Below are 15,476 nucleotides of genomic sequence, written 5' to 3'. Positions count from 1 at the left end.
GGACCTACAGTGGTAGACTAAATTAGAGTTTACCAATTGGCCAACAGTATATAACATATTTCTCAATTTATTTCATGCCTGTTCAGTTGGTGATGGCTGGTTTGTAGTTTGGGACAATAGTGGGTGATGGACCCGTAGCAGATATGTTTTATGTGAGTGTAAGAGAATTAAGCCACAGTTGGCCTACAGCACTGTGTTTTATCGTATTAGTGTAGGCCATAAGGCTTATATAGTAACTAACATTACAATAAAGGAGCATGGTCTACCAAATAGGTCAATCTTCGCTGGCAAGCATTTGACAGGCTATGTACTTCTAGGATTGCTTAGACACCAGCTGGAAGCAATATGTTTTTGAAGTTTTTGGAAAAGGCTACAATTGTGGAACTTGGTCCACTCTGCATGATCAATACAAATCTGCCTACCACCTCGATATGTGTTCTTGTAGGTTTTCTTTGTGAAAACTGACTTTGTACTAACAAAAAGTACAAATGGGGTGCAGTGCTTAAAAAAGAGGCTAGAACAAACCTTTAATTAGAAATGTTCCTCTACAAAAACACCGTGTTGAAAGGCTGAAAACCCCTCCTACCACTAGTTCACATAGAGGTGGGTCCTACTGTCTTCATACAGACTGAAGTCATTGATACTAATGTAAGCAGAATGCTATGCTTTGGGGACACCACACATAAGACTGAGGCAGGGAGAAGGGCCCTCCACTCTACACCCAACCTCCTGGGATGGAGGACCACACTTAGTACCATTGTTCCACTCCCTTGAATCTACAGCTTCCTTTATCCTGAATATTGTTTGCTGAGGGTCCACACTGTGGCATGAGCCCCTGTATTATGCTTTAGGATGCATATATTGGGCTCTGCAGCACTGCAGAAAAGCTAAAACTAAAAATTAACTCCTTCATCCGATTCAGTGTTTTCTTAAAGAAAATTGGAGTTTGGTGCGGTATCTTCAGCTGTGTGCGGACACTGTTAGAATGGCACACAAATAAATGAAATAAATCATAACAGTGCTGTAAAATATAAACTGCGAGAAGTAACTCATAAGTTGTATATTATCTACTTCAAATATTTTATGTCGCCTGAACTTAGATTCTGCATTTTCAAAGTTTGCTTCCATTCTTAGAACTGAAGAGGTCTGTAGTTATTCACCAAAATGGCAGCCCTACTGCTGTCCATATGTCATAGACTCCATTACACTGTCAGTATTTATTATTTCTGGTGTATCAGGCCTGCTTGGAATCATCTCCATCGTACTGTCCATTTGACATTATTTATATTCCTGATATAAAAGTTCAGGTGGTTGAGTAGACGGAAAGATAGAAAGACAGGCATGTAGATAGATAGATAGATAGATAGATAGATAGATAGATAGATAGATAGATAGATAGATAGATAGATAGATAGATAGATAGATAGACAAATAGAGAAGACAAAAGTTCATCAGAATGCATCTTCCAAACCACTCCATAGTTTCCATCATTGCTAAATGTTAAAACCGGGTCGTTAATAAGCGTAATAATGGGGTTCGCTGTTGTTGTGCTGGGTGGCATGTGATACAGGGTACATGTATGCCTACTGAAAATATACAGGATTTATTTACTCATTTGGATCAATGTCCTGATGTAGGTCTTAAGCTCTCTTGTGCCTCATCGAACAGGCCAGAGAAGGTTAACACCGGTCTGCGGTTGGTTAGATCCCCTTGTTAGAGGGGCAATGGCACATAATGTTTGGAGCCTTTTTGCTGCAGTGCCAGCACTGCCTCGGTTATGATCTGTTAGATTCTGCAATAGAACAGATGAGTTCATACAGGGTAGAATGGAATGCCACTGAGATAAATCCGATGTGGTTAAGAATTTTGGCCTCAGACATTCCTGACTATTTTTTGTTCGTTTCTTTGGCTTTGGATGTAGTAAACCAGCTTAAAAAGCCCAGCGACAGGTAGCTTCCTCCAAGGCTCTAATGGCACCTTTGGACAATCTCTACAAATAATAAGGCTGCAGTGCTGTTAGTTAGAGTCCCATGCTGTTTGTGTTCCTTTGGCCTTGCACCTTGTCCTTACCTTTGTTTTGTTCCCTACCACAGACAGTATGGTTAAAGCCAAGGACATGTGTGACGTTTACCTGGATGAGTCTATCTTCGCTGACTGCCGCTCTATCATCGAGGTCACCAGCTACAAGCAGTCCTGCACCTCAAGCATGTACTTTGGAGAAGAGCTTGGTGGCATGTGCTCTGCACTGGCAGACTACGCCTACCACTGTAGCTTTGCCGGCATCACCGTCCCCTTCCGCTCCTCCTTCTCTGAATGTGGTAAGAGAGCTTCTAAAAAGCACAGGTAAAGACGCAGGTGACAACACTGTCCAGCAGAGCATGCGTCTTTCTTTCACCACGCTGCATTTCCTCTCTCTTTGCCCCAATCTTGCAGGTTTGTGTTTACCCATGATTTCTCCTTGTCTCCCTCGTTTTTATCTTCTTTCTTTCTCCCCTTGTCGCTGTTTTCCTATCTTACTCTCCTCCCCCCAACACAAAAGAGCTGATGTCCACCACCTGTGAGGGCTAGAACCAAGTAGGTACTGGGTGGAGGGCCTTGGGTTTTATTCATTAGTAAAGGGAATACTACTGTGCAATGGAATGACACAACCCTCATGTTGCTGGACCTCACAGCACTGATATACTCATCGAACTTCTTGTTTGCCCCTCATGGACTGGCAACTTCAGAGTGTTTCAGACAGATGTGATGTATTTAGAAAAGGCGTGGCCATGAAAAGACAAACCTCATACATCACACCTGGTCCTCCCATGCAACGATTCATCCTGTTTACATAAAATGTAGGGGTTAAGTGGTGAGAATTGGACTAGCCTACCTCTAAAGCAGGGGGGTCCCTAACAGGCTGATGCTTCTTCAAGGCCTGCTAAGGGTTCCTCCACCAGGCATCCTCGAACTTGACAGAGTTTGCCTTATTTTTATAGGCCTTTCAGAGGCACTGTTTTCCTGGCTTTTCCTCCAGGTCCATGGTAGATAACCCTTACTCTGTTTCCATATAATGTAAACTGATGATGAAGCATAGGCATATTATTTATTGCATAGCATGTTGCCTTCTAATTTCTCTATTTAATCTTAAATTTAGAACTCAACTGTCAAGACCCACTGATCCCATCCACTTTATCGGAGTTCTCCAATAGAGACTGTCGAGAGTACACTGACCATCTTCTTGTATTTCCTGCTGCGTCCATGCTGAACGAAGTGTGCATCTGCCCCTCTGACCAGTATTACGACTCTACACTGGACAGCTGCGTCAATGGGTAAGTGGAAATTTGTAAATCCTAAAAGACCTTCAATTAGGTCCTAGTCTGAAGAAAGAATGTATCCAAAATCTATCTGCACATCACATCTAGCTCAGGATGTGTAGCTGTGTCAATAGCCTGATCAGCTGCAGCGCTTGTGCATTGCACAGTGCAGTGCACACAATCACAATATTGTTTGAAAGCACTATGTTGTACATTGTGCCCAAATTAAACCTTTCCGGGAGGGTGGCACCTCCTTAGCATGGAGCAACACCATTATTAATAAGAGTGAGAAGAAGTAATAAATGCATCTCACGGTTTTGTAAAGAACCTTCACTGCTCTCACCTTTTGTCTAGGGGTGTCCGAAATAGACAGTGGAAGATGAGTACCGGTTGTTGCATTATTGGAGAGACTTTGGTCCATGTGTTTGAAGGTGTAATTCTAGGATCCAGGATTTAGTTATTTTCTGAAAACTGTGTTTTTGGCACAATCTTTAAGTGTCCAGAAGGGCATTTAAACTTAAATAGCCAGGTTTCTGCCTACATTTGATCACAGAAACATTCATGGATTTGAAAGGACTCAGTGTCATTGACTACATATGCTTGTGGTGGCTCAGTTAGAGATCTAGGGGTCAGAGTATTCTTTGGATTAAGACGTAGCCTCAAAGTGTTATTTCAGTGTCACCTTTTCTATCTTTCAGTGACCAGTGCCCTTGCTATGCTAACAATCGGGTCTACAAAGTGGGTGAAATGGTCAAGTTTTCAAATGGAAAAGAATGGTAAGCAAACAAACTCTAATTATCTTTTTGAGAGTGACTGCAAGGTGAGCAGAACCCCAAGAAGCCTTGAGGTATAGCGGATGCTTCAGTAGGACTGGGCCACTTACAGCCTATCTACCAAATCAGTACTAAATCAAATAATGTAATGTGTCTCTTTACAGCATAGAATTAGTAATATTTTAGTTCTCACCACCAGATAGCTTTATCCGTCTGTAGGTAACAGACCTATGGTATCCAATATAATCTTAGAGTAGGTTTAGGGTCTGCTCTTGCTCGTGATTCAATGGCTTCCTTGACTACCTGCAACTTATTCAATAGCTATCCTCCCTGTCTCTATGTCTGTTCTGCCAAAGCAGTATTTTGGTTTTTTTCCATTTTGGATTGGATGACTTGTATTTTTTCACTGCTCACGATCTTGCAATGAGGTGTATTAAGGACCATTTTCTCTTTGACTCTCTTCTTCTTCTACCAGCTCCATATTATTTGTCCACCTCTGATCTTTTTATGTACAAATTAGGTCTTAACCAATTATTTGCTTACTCCCAGCATGTTCTGCCTGAATGCCTGAAGCCACTTATGTAAAGGCAGGTAGCCATCTTTAAATGAGTTTTTTAACCATTCCAATATGGCCACCTTTGCACATTAAACTGCATTTTGAAGGGCTTTTTTATAAAGCTCAAGGTAAATGAGTATCCCCAGAATGTTACAATGCCTTTCTATGTCCAGTGGCCATTTGTTGAAACTTGTGGATACTTTGGCAAGCCAGTAGGTCTGTACCCCGAAACCATAGGTAAATGCGATTGACTTTGCCAAAGCTTGTTTTCCTTCAGTTTTCTGTTTTGAAATTAGCCAGTCAAACTGGTCGTTTTCCAAGTAATGAGCATCGAATCAACAAATTAAACCATAATTCCACATGCCTAAAATAAGTTAGTGCAATTGATAAATGCAGGTCCCATAAATACATCTTTCTGTCATGGTCTCTTTTTCTGGCCACCACAAAGACCCTTGGCGTAGCACTTGATAACTGTCCTGCCACCAGCTGTAATGTGGAACATTTCACTTTTGTTGGTGCCAGATTCGTAACATTGTAAAACAAAAATTGATCTGTTTTGCCATAGACACTTCCAAAAGGGAAAGATAGAGTGCTCCAGTTTTTTAGGCTTACTTTTATAGAAAAGTCTTGCATCTAGATAATTATTGATCCACCAATGGGAAATGCTTTATGTTGCTTTTCAAAGCCCATCTGAAATCTTGCTAGAAGATGATATGGTGGCAATTCCAAGCTAGAAATGCAAGACTAGGGTTCAACAACAGCACTTTGAAGGAAGTCAAGTTTTTTTCCCAGGTGAGTGAAAATGCCTCCTCTCAACCTTCTTTTTTTGGTTCTATGAGTCAATAGTCCTTTCTCACACAACGCCGCTTGTAATGGGTAATTTGACTGGCAGTGTGGTAACCATAGGGGTACATGACTTGTTCAGGTTCTCAGAGGAGTGGGGAGATTTCAAGAAAAGTTGGTGGCTCTACAATGCCGCTAGGGGTGGTGTATTTTCAATTACAATTGCACAAAAGGCACAATGTTTATGAGACTGATGCTACTAACGTCTGTCTGGGTTTAGGAGGCGTCAGCCCATCGTGAAATCTCAGAGTTCCCTACAGAGTAGTCACCTCTATTCAGAAGTTTTTCGGTACAGTGGACATTTCTGTGCTACCAGATCAATGTCCCCACCACTCAGTGGGACCTAGGGGCATTTGACAGTAGTTACTGAGGCTGCATGTTTAGTACTAATAAGAGGACCTGACATCTGTCTATTGTAAGTGTAAATGGAGAATGCCAAGTCTGACATGTTGTTCTTTACTCTCTTTAGTGGCTGCCAAAGAATCATGGAGTGCTCAGATGAAAATATTCCCACACCTGCTGGTAAGCTGATTCTCACTGCGAAGAAATGTTTAGGTTGTTTGATGTCACGAGCGCTGCCTACCTCAGGTTAACTCTGGTATCAGCACGTTGTAAGCTAGTGAGATACCTCAGTCAACTAGTGTCTCCCTTAAAAAGATATGCATGTAACATGACAGTCGCAGACTTCTGTCCCCATGGGTCCACTACACTCAGCCTTATATCTTTCCGAAGTTGATAAAATGAGTACCATTGAACTGGGTAAGAATTAAAACCTGTCATCAGCACCTTCTGCATTGTGGAAGTCAAAAAAATGGTATTTAGCCTAGATTGATGCAGCTGTGATGTATGTGTAGTAAGCACCTTAGTATACAAAGTGATGGAGCAGCAGACTGAACAGAATGATGGTTCGTTAAAAAGCACAAAGGGACGTACTAAGAGGATCATTGAGGATGATAAGCTGCATTCTTTTAAGTGTTCACCAAAGGCACTGTAGTTTAATGCTTACATGTACAAAGTGAAAGTTAACGTTCTTCAGCATTTGTTATTGCTTACCTATCAGGATGTGTTTTGATGGTTTCATTCAGCACTTGGACACTTACGAGATCATCCCATCATCATTAATGATCCTTAGTATGTCCCGAGCACCAACTGTCTTACAGTATTGGAGCTTTAATTGAGCCTTTAAACATCATGAGAACATTAAAATCTTCAATCGTATTACAGGACAGTGCTGAGGTAGAAAGATCTAAAAAATGGTTATCAGTTGTGCCTGTTTACTTATTTATTTATTTATAATACAGAAGGTGCTAAGCAATATCAACACACGGCAAAGTCAACTAATAAAAGGAAATAAGATAGAAGGTCTAAAAATACAATTACAAATAAATATAAAAAAAAGGCAGGGGCAGAATTAAAACAATACGTGAGATCACCCATGCAGAAATAGGTCACCAAGTAAACAAAATCAGGTAGATTTAATAGAAACTAACTATACCAATGAGACGAAGAAATCAAGCCATAAGATGAAGCCCTTCTTTGCTTCCCACAGTCATGCCTAGAGAAAAATCTCAATGGTTTCCTGTAGAGCAGGAAATTCTACAGAAACAAGAGAAGCAAACGTATTTATGATGTTTAATTTTTTCATTGTAGAAGATACCATTAATAAGTTTTAAATTAAAAATTCCAATGATTATCGCACCCTCATACACACCCTGAAATCTCGAATGGGATTCACTTGCAAAATCCTTGACAGGCTCTCCTCCTGCTTATCCAACCGAAACACATTTGGTCATAGGGGCAGGTTCATGCAGTACAACGATCACGTAGATAACTACATTTTTTTCATGACATTTTTATTATTTGGCCAATAAAATGCTAATTTTGAATTCTGTGTTTTGTTTAGCTACAATTTGTATTAATCAAAAAAATTCTATAAGTCAGTAACTACATTAAAAACATGTTTTAAATGTACCTTTTTGAACACTGATTTTTATGTTTAGGGCAGTTATCCATCAAAGTAAGAATTAGAACATAAAAAATAATTATATTTCACCTATTTTTTTTAAGAATCTAAAACAAATGCACCTAGGATTTTCCATGGCTTTGCTTGTAAACCTAGAAAAGGGGTTTGTTATTACTACTGAACATAATGTCTCAAATAGGAGTGTGTGAAATTCACGCAAGCTGTGTGAAATTTTGGGACGATAATACAAAATTATGCATAATTAAGCAAAATGCAAAAATGGCATTTGGGTATATATTTTAATGTGAAATGTGACCTGGTATCCATTTAATACACGAAGACACACAGCACGCTAAATAGTGCAAAAACATGTGTTCCACAAAAAGCAGTCACTCGCAAATTGGTTGCCAGTACTCTAAATTTTTGCCACAGAGGGAAATGCAATTACGTGATGTGGTGTAATAGCACAATTTCAGGATTCTCACACAACTAGCTTATCATGAAATTAACAAAATTATGGCATAATGCGAATTGTGTCTGGGCGTAGTCTCAATATCCTGCTGAATTCCTATAGCCACTGCTGTACGTGTGAGAGAGCAGTCTGATCCTATCCATCACTGCTAGCTCCTAACAGAAATTTTGCAGGTAGGATTCTTGGATGCTTCTTGATTCTAAGCCTTACGTACGTACAGGGCCCTTTAGTACACTTTCTAGTTTACATTTAATTCCATTATTGCAAGAACTTACGAGGCTACTTTATTGTATGGCCCAATGCTTAATTTGAGCCAGGGGGTTCCGGTGCTCGGCACCGGTACTTTATTGTCAACACTGGCACTTGTGGCAGTCTGCCACATGGGGTGCAGTCTGTCTAATTTAGAAATGAACAGTACAACAGTCATTTAGTAATTCAAATTACATTAAAAAGGACAAATACCTGCTGCCAAAGCCATCCTCGTAGTGATGGGCGCTGGAATAGTGTGAAGGGTCGCACTCATAGGAGGGTGATGGTTAGTAGTGGTGTTGGTACAGTCATTAGCAGTCTGGGCAGGAGCAATGGGCAGTGCAAGCTGCACTTAAAAAAAACCACAATGGACACATTCATATATAAGTTGCTATTTTCTAAGAAATGGGCAGGTTGTGCCAATCCCAAAAAACTTTGTATATTAAGTTCTGCATGTTTGTGATTTATAAACGAATTGTAGCAGTCTCGAAATTTGGAAGGCTTTAATAAGGATTTGGTGTGAGGTTTGGGCGAGATTTGGGACACGTCTAACGCAAGCCGGAATATAGGGATGAAGATGGGAAAATACCAGAGTTACAACTTGGTGTCCTCCATTTCCAAACTGTACCAAGGTGCGATAGGGCTCTAATGCTCATATAACACTCCAAGCGGAGGATAAATGCTCATCCCCTACTCCTCTGAGGGAAATATAACTCAATGCTGCTGATGTTGCTGAAGTGAAACGTTTATTTATTGGCCACTGAATTTTTCTTTTCCAGAACCAATTCAGTGTCCCAATGATGAGGTCTACAGTGACTGTGTAAATGGTGTTGGGAAGTCTTGTGAAAAGAGCTGCTTGAACCTGGAAATGGTCGATCAAACCTGCCCTGCAGATTGTGTGCCCGGCTGCATCTGCCCCTATGGGTAAGCATTATACAAGCTAACGGGACTGAGGGATATTTAAGGAACACACAATGTATGGGAAGACCCCAGATCACTTCATCTGCTTTAAAGTCCAGGCCTTTAGCACTGCTGACAGGGCAAGTAGCTAGGAAAGCACCAAATAGTCAGACGGTAACACAGAACCACAATGTACTGACTGCAAATGGGAAGAGCAGAATTGCCTTTACATCTCATAATAAAGGTGCACTATGCAGAGATACTTATAAAGTCAAGTGCCTCGAGGACAGAGCTTCATTCATGGGCAGGCCACTCTTAGGGGCATATTTATACTCCATTTGCGCCAAATTTGCATCTTTTTTTAACACAAATTTAACGCAAAACTAACTCCATATTTATATTTTGACGCTAGACACGTCTAATGTCGAAATATTGGAGTTTGCACCATTTTTTAGATGTGTGAACCTACCTTGCGTCAATGAGTTGCAAGGTAGGCGTTCCCATCTAAAAAATGGTACTAAACCCATAGCCCCATATTTATCCCTCCCCATACTAAAATGACGCACGGGTGAGAGGAGGGGCTAAATAATGGTGCTTGCTTTGCACCATTATTTAATGCCTGGGTCAGACCAGGCATTAGGGGACCTGTGTACCCATTTCTATTGTTGAACACCATGGAATGGGTCCACAGGTGCCCTCCTGAAGCCCCAGGAACACCTCCACCCACATTAGAGGGACACCGGAGGATGGGGGACCCCATCCCAGGTAAGTAGGGTAAGTGTAGGTAAGTATTTTATTTTTTTAATTGAAGTGCCAACAGGGGCCCAACATGGGGCCCCCTGCATGGCACAGGGTGCAATGGCCATACCCAGGGGACCCTGGTCCCCTGTGCTGGCCATTGGGGTGGTGGGCATGAATCCTGTCTTTTCTAAGACAGGAGTCATGTGGTATGGATGGTTTTGCGTCAGAAAATGACGCTAGGCTGGTTAGAGACATTTTTTTTGCCTCTAACCAGCCTAGCATCATTTTTTGGTGCAAAGCCCCCTTCTCCCATACCGCCACCCCCACCCGGCTAGTGTAATTTTTAATGCTAGTCCACCCTTTGTGCCGGGTTGCGCTATTCCATTGATATGGCGCCCGGCTGGTGTCCTGGAATGGCGCAAGCCGGCGCTATACTTTTGCGTCAAAAAGTATAAATATGGGTCTTAGTACCTCTCTTGTGCACCTTGATGCCTTCCTCATAAAGTGGCTTCTCTTCATCTCAGACAGCAAGATGTGAATGCACCAAATGCCAAGGGCTTCAGAATTGACATCCTACACACTTTGATCCAAGATTAAACCACAGAGTCAACCCCCTTCTCCCACCCCTATCCCTTAATGCACTCCTGTTTGACCCGAGGGGATAGGTAAAGATCAAAGTGTGTTTTATTGTTCCTTCCTTTGCCTTCACAATCTCTGAGGGGCTAGCAAATGTAGCGGCATGGAGCCGAAAGGGCCAGCTTGTCATGCTGCTTGTTTTTTCTGGATACCACTAATTGACATCCATGCTGAGACCAGTTGATGGGAATGGAATGACCTCCACACTGATTTAAAATGTGGTTGCAGATCTAAGCATTGTTCGCTTAAGCTATATGAGTTGCATAAGAGATCGTTAAGGATTCTTCTCAACATGGATGTTTATAGGCCATCCTGCAGTCTTGCAATTCTAATATGTCAAGTCATGCTCAGGAACACAGAGTCTGATCTAGTGGGCCTGCTCAAGTCCCCAATTTAATATGTGGGGCTGAAAACCCGTGTGGTTGAACTAAGCTCAATAGGCCTGAAGTCTGAGAGTTCTGTTATTGGTTAGCATAGGGTGGTCCAATGTTGGTTCACCAGGAATAGGGTAATTTCTCAGTTTAGAGTTCTTAAGATTTAACATAGGTAAATTGATGTTATGTAGATATATTGAGCACCTATCGTAGCTCTGGCTATCATAATCTAATGTTGGACATTTCTGAACTACAAGCTATGATGACATACACAGCCACTGAGAAGAGAAAAAAACTCACTGGATAGGACACATCTGCTTTCTTTTCAGTAAATAGCTGAAACACTGCCTGGAAATGGCACATTTCATATCTACTCAGAAGTGATCTGGTCTCTACATTTGTATTTGCTGACAAGCTGGTGCTCCAGAGAGTAGAGCGGAGGCTACAATGCCATAGGTTCTTCCCCAACCAGGATTCCAAGTCACCGGTCTACCATACAGTACTCCGAATTCCCCTGTAGAACAGTCCTCTCTGAATTTAGGAAGAGAGACAGAAGGTCCCTAAAACATACTCCAAATGAGTAAAAAACATTCAAAGTTGAAGACTGTAACACCAAGAGGGAGCTCAAGAAGACCTGAGTCAGAAATGAAGCAATAGAAGGGATGGCAGGCAGGGCCACTATGGTAGATGAAGTGATAAGGCTGTCAAGGTGAAAAGTTTTTAACACCAATTGTTTTTATTTATTGGAGTATTGTATAAGTATGTCTTTATCAAGAGACAACGGGGCACTTTATATACACCAGATAAAACATATTAACTGGAAAACAAAGGAATGCATGGTCAGGAAGAGATGCATCAGGGATTTCAAACACATTGACTCCTTTAATGGAAATGTTCTGAATAGATGTGTCCTAAAAGCCTTGCGGAAAGTGGTGTAATATAACCTGAGAGCAAAATCTTTTGGTTGAACAGGCCAGAGATTGTAAGCAAAGGAAGCAGGCTCTTGGTTAGTCATTCTGGTTTGCCTCTTGTGTAATAATCATGCATGTGTTGCATAATTGGCCAAGCCACTGCAAGAAAGAGGACTTGGTCATCCTATGTCATTTGGGTTTGTATGTAGGTGTTTTGGGCTGGTTACTATTAAATATGCCATTACAATAACTGTCCATTTCATACCTTTTCTCCTGCAGGAGTTACAGAGACGATGAGGACCAATGTGTCTCCATTTCTGATTGCAAATGCATACATGGAGGAGACAAGTACAACCCAGGAGAAACAATGGTGCAGGACTGCAACACCTGGTAAGGAAGTGATCCCTTTGCATGCTTTGTACTGAATGTACTGGCCTTACAGTTTCCTTTTCCTCTAGATTGGCTAGGGTGTCTTCTTCACACATCTCCAGATATTGCAGATGTTGCATAGCCAGAGACCTAGATGATGGTCTGTCATGTATGGGTCACTTAATGGTTTTAAAGATCAAGATCATAGTTTATGTGATGTTACACTTTAAGGGACCATCCTGCTTTCCAGTCATACATTCACAAGCCTTGAGAACTAACAACCTTGAACAGTCGGGAAGTGCAGCCAGAAGCATGTTTACTTGAGGCTACGTCAATGCAAATTCATGACTTACCACTTCCGGGCTGAAGTTGGGCATGGCACAAGACACGAGCATCAATTAATAATTATCGCATAAACACAGTAGCAATGCACTAAAAAACAAGATGGATGCTTGTGTATACAAAATCAATGAAGTAAAAAGCACATGAAAAAAGCAATAAGCCACACAACTTTAACTGTTCTCTGTTGGATTTTGTGTCTGATGTATGAAATACTGATTGCAAAAAACTGGTTGCAATTTGCAACCATTAAATAATTTTACCAACCGAGCCATGTAAAAATAGGGCTGTTCGTAAAATGCCAATTCGGATTGGATTGTAATCCATCCTACCTCATGGATATTAATGAGCCAGATTGAAAATTGGAACCCATTCTGATTATTTGAAATGCGGAGAATGTGGCCTGTGAGGCTCAGACCACCATGTTTGTGACTGCCTTTGAATAAAGTCAATTTTTTAATAACAGTTTTCCTTAAAGGAAAAGGGGCTTTGTTTAAAACTTTTTTTAAAAGCATGTATAAAAGTTGACTGTGATCTCCTAGACTACTGCCTAGAAATTAGCAAACTTTTTTTTTACATTCACAAAGGGGAAGGAGTCTCAAAGGGAGTATTCACAAAGGTAAAATAGGTTCAGACTTCTGACCATTTTTTCATAGCTTGGCCAAACATGAAAGATGATGTGTGGAACATTTTTGTAAAATCATGCAGTTTAAAATGAGTTTCTTTAAAATTTTGAGCTTATGCCTTAAAAGATGAGGAGTCCACCTGTGCTAAGGTTTTCTTTCCAGGGGTTCCCTCCACAAATATTGATAGCAATTATCTCTCTTGCACCTGTGACATTTGAGAAGGAAGCCAATGTGTACTTGAAAGGTTGTGATTTAAAGAGAAGAAAAATACTGTTGAGGCCAGTGAAAGGCACAGGCAGGTGTGGGTAGGTCTCCCTCTGCATGCGACTAACCCTGCACCAAACCTCCTACCCTTTCAGCAGCACCGTTTGTTTAATACATCTTTTATCATGAACTGTAACTTTATTCTTCAGCCTAGATACAGGACTATTTGAGCCAGAAGTTTTCTAGTTGAAAATTTGATCATATTAATTGGAAAGCCATGTATTGATCTTAAGGTGCCCATTCTCAGTGGTGCTGCTGGTGCAGTCAGTGGACCCACAGCATGCTGCACCAGCTTTGGGAGGGAAGCAAACAGGATCTTACTAATGGTGCCACCCTTCATCTTTCAGCACATGCAATGATGGGCGCTTTGAGTGCACCCGTAATGCCTGCACTTCAGTCTGCAATGCCTATGGTGAATCCCAGTTCATCCTCTTTGACAAGGTCTGGAAAAAGTTTCCCACAGCTGACTGTGAAATGATCCTCGTTATGGTAAGTGCACCTTCACAGTTTCCATCACGCCACAGTGCTAGGCTGGTTCTATGGTGTTAAGTTGGTTTGGTCATGACGCCTAATTTCTACGGCACGTTCTTTCGTGGTTCTCACATCGAGCAACAGACTGCAATTCCAGGCTGCCAGTATGGGAAAAGATCTGAGACAGAGTTTGAGCTCTGACTCAAGACACCAGGTTACAGCATCACAGAAATCATGCTTCAGAGTCATGAGTAAATATGAATGAACTTTAGCATACAAATATGTCCTACCAAATCACAGAAGTCATTATGCGGTTTCACCCTTCAAGTTGGCACCCTCTTCTACCTGACGCCCATTTAGACTAGGAACTGAGCCTCTGTCCTGGCAGTGGTGCAGGACATTGGCTGCTAGTGGAGAATGTTCCCATACATCTAGAGGTGCTTCTTTTTCGTAGGTTGGGTAATCCTAAAAGAAACGTACTTACTATATGTGCTGCTGTGCTTCTTTCGGTCAGCACAAGTGCTGGAAAAGTTGCCCTTCTTGAAAAGTATAAGCCCTTTTGATAAGCACCTTAAGGCAAGCCTTCAGAAAGGTGGCAACAAGCTCCTAGCACCACAGACTGTTAGTGGGCTTCCAGATCAAGACAGTGTGGTCTGAAGTGAAGCATATCCGGGGGTAAACCTGAAACGCAATATCTGGAGTTTATCGAGTAGTCCAGATCCTTGGTCTGAGCTATAGGTGAGTTAGCATGAGCCCCCATGCCTCCTTTATGTTGTTGATGCCACCTAGCATTCTTTTTCTGCATGCCTGAGATTCTGAAAAGCAGATTTGTCTACACTGTACTTTCTTGTCCACCCTTAGTCTGCGCAGAACCCTCCATTTGCTGTGACCGCAACAAGCGTTGCTTCCAGGCTGCTGGCTGGTTCCTACTCTACCAAGAATATCACCATTCAATTCGGAGAAACCTATGTGTTGCTGACAGAGTTTGAACCTCAAGTGGTAAGTATGAGGTAACATCTCGCCATCACATGCTTCAGATAAATGGCTCCTCTGCTGTGTAGAAGTCTACGAAATGATAAAGCAAGGAGGGAGTACAAACACAACAATCACAGGTTGAAAAATACAGATGTACATCTGAACATCGGTCTGAGGTGTCCAGTTTACGTAGTTATTAAATAATGTCATGTGTTGAAAAATGCAGGTTGCACAATATACTGCCATGCGCAAGCATAGCATGGCACATGGATTTGGCCACTTTGTTTGCTCCAATGACACTCTATACTGGATGGCCACAAGCTGCCCAATTCAAAGCCCAATCAAGCCTGAGAAGTACCCTATCTATTACATCAAATATATATCTTACATCTCCCCCAACTCTACCTACAGCCCAGGATGTCAATTGTTAGTATAAAGTCACTCTTCTCTGTTCTCTGTTATCACCCAAAGTCCCAGCTTTTTATGTGACTTCATGTGTAACATCCACACAATCCAATAATGGCTCCCATTCACTCAGACAAAATGCTAATTTAAACACTAGTCTTCACTGAGTTTGAGCACTGCAATAGCTTTCCCTGGGACCTCCCTTAAGACGCCTTTCAAACCCAAGCATTTACAGCCACCTCAAACCCCTCTTTGCGCCATCTACCAAAATGCATATCCTCTGAACCTGAACTCGGTCTTCATGCAGAGGACC

General features: G+C 41.6%; 1 protein-coding gene across 1 annotated transcript in view; it reads left to right on the top strand.

Moving 5' to 3' along the window:
- The window catches only part of LOC138247052 (uncharacterized), a 249,316-nt gene that overhangs the window by 37,716 nt on the left and 196,124 nt on the right, over positions 1 to 15,476 (top strand). The window contains exons 13-20 of the mRNA XM_069201802.1: positions 2,094 to 2,318; positions 3,137 to 3,311; positions 3,995 to 4,072; positions 5,938 to 5,990; positions 8,932 to 9,076; positions 11,994 to 12,104; positions 13,660 to 13,801; positions 14,645 to 14,782. Of these exons, the coding sequence (XP_069057903.1) occupies positions 2,094 to 2,318; positions 3,137 to 3,311; positions 3,995 to 4,072; positions 5,938 to 5,990; positions 8,932 to 9,076; positions 11,994 to 12,104; positions 13,660 to 13,801; positions 14,645 to 14,782 (1,067 nt within the window). The remainder of the gene's footprint in view (positions 1 to 2,093; positions 2,319 to 3,136; positions 3,312 to 3,994; positions 4,073 to 5,937; positions 5,991 to 8,931; positions 9,077 to 11,993; positions 12,105 to 13,659; positions 13,802 to 14,644; positions 14,783 to 15,476) is intronic.

The sequence above is a fragment of the Pleurodeles waltl genome, chromosome 7 (genome assembly GCF_031143425.1).
Source record: "Pleurodeles waltl isolate 20211129_DDA chromosome 7, aPleWal1.hap1.20221129, whole genome shotgun sequence".
Classification (NCBI taxonomy): Eukaryota; Metazoa; Chordata; class Amphibia; order Caudata; family Salamandridae; genus Pleurodeles; species Pleurodeles waltl.
This window is presented reverse-complemented; position numbering and strand designations above follow the sequence as displayed.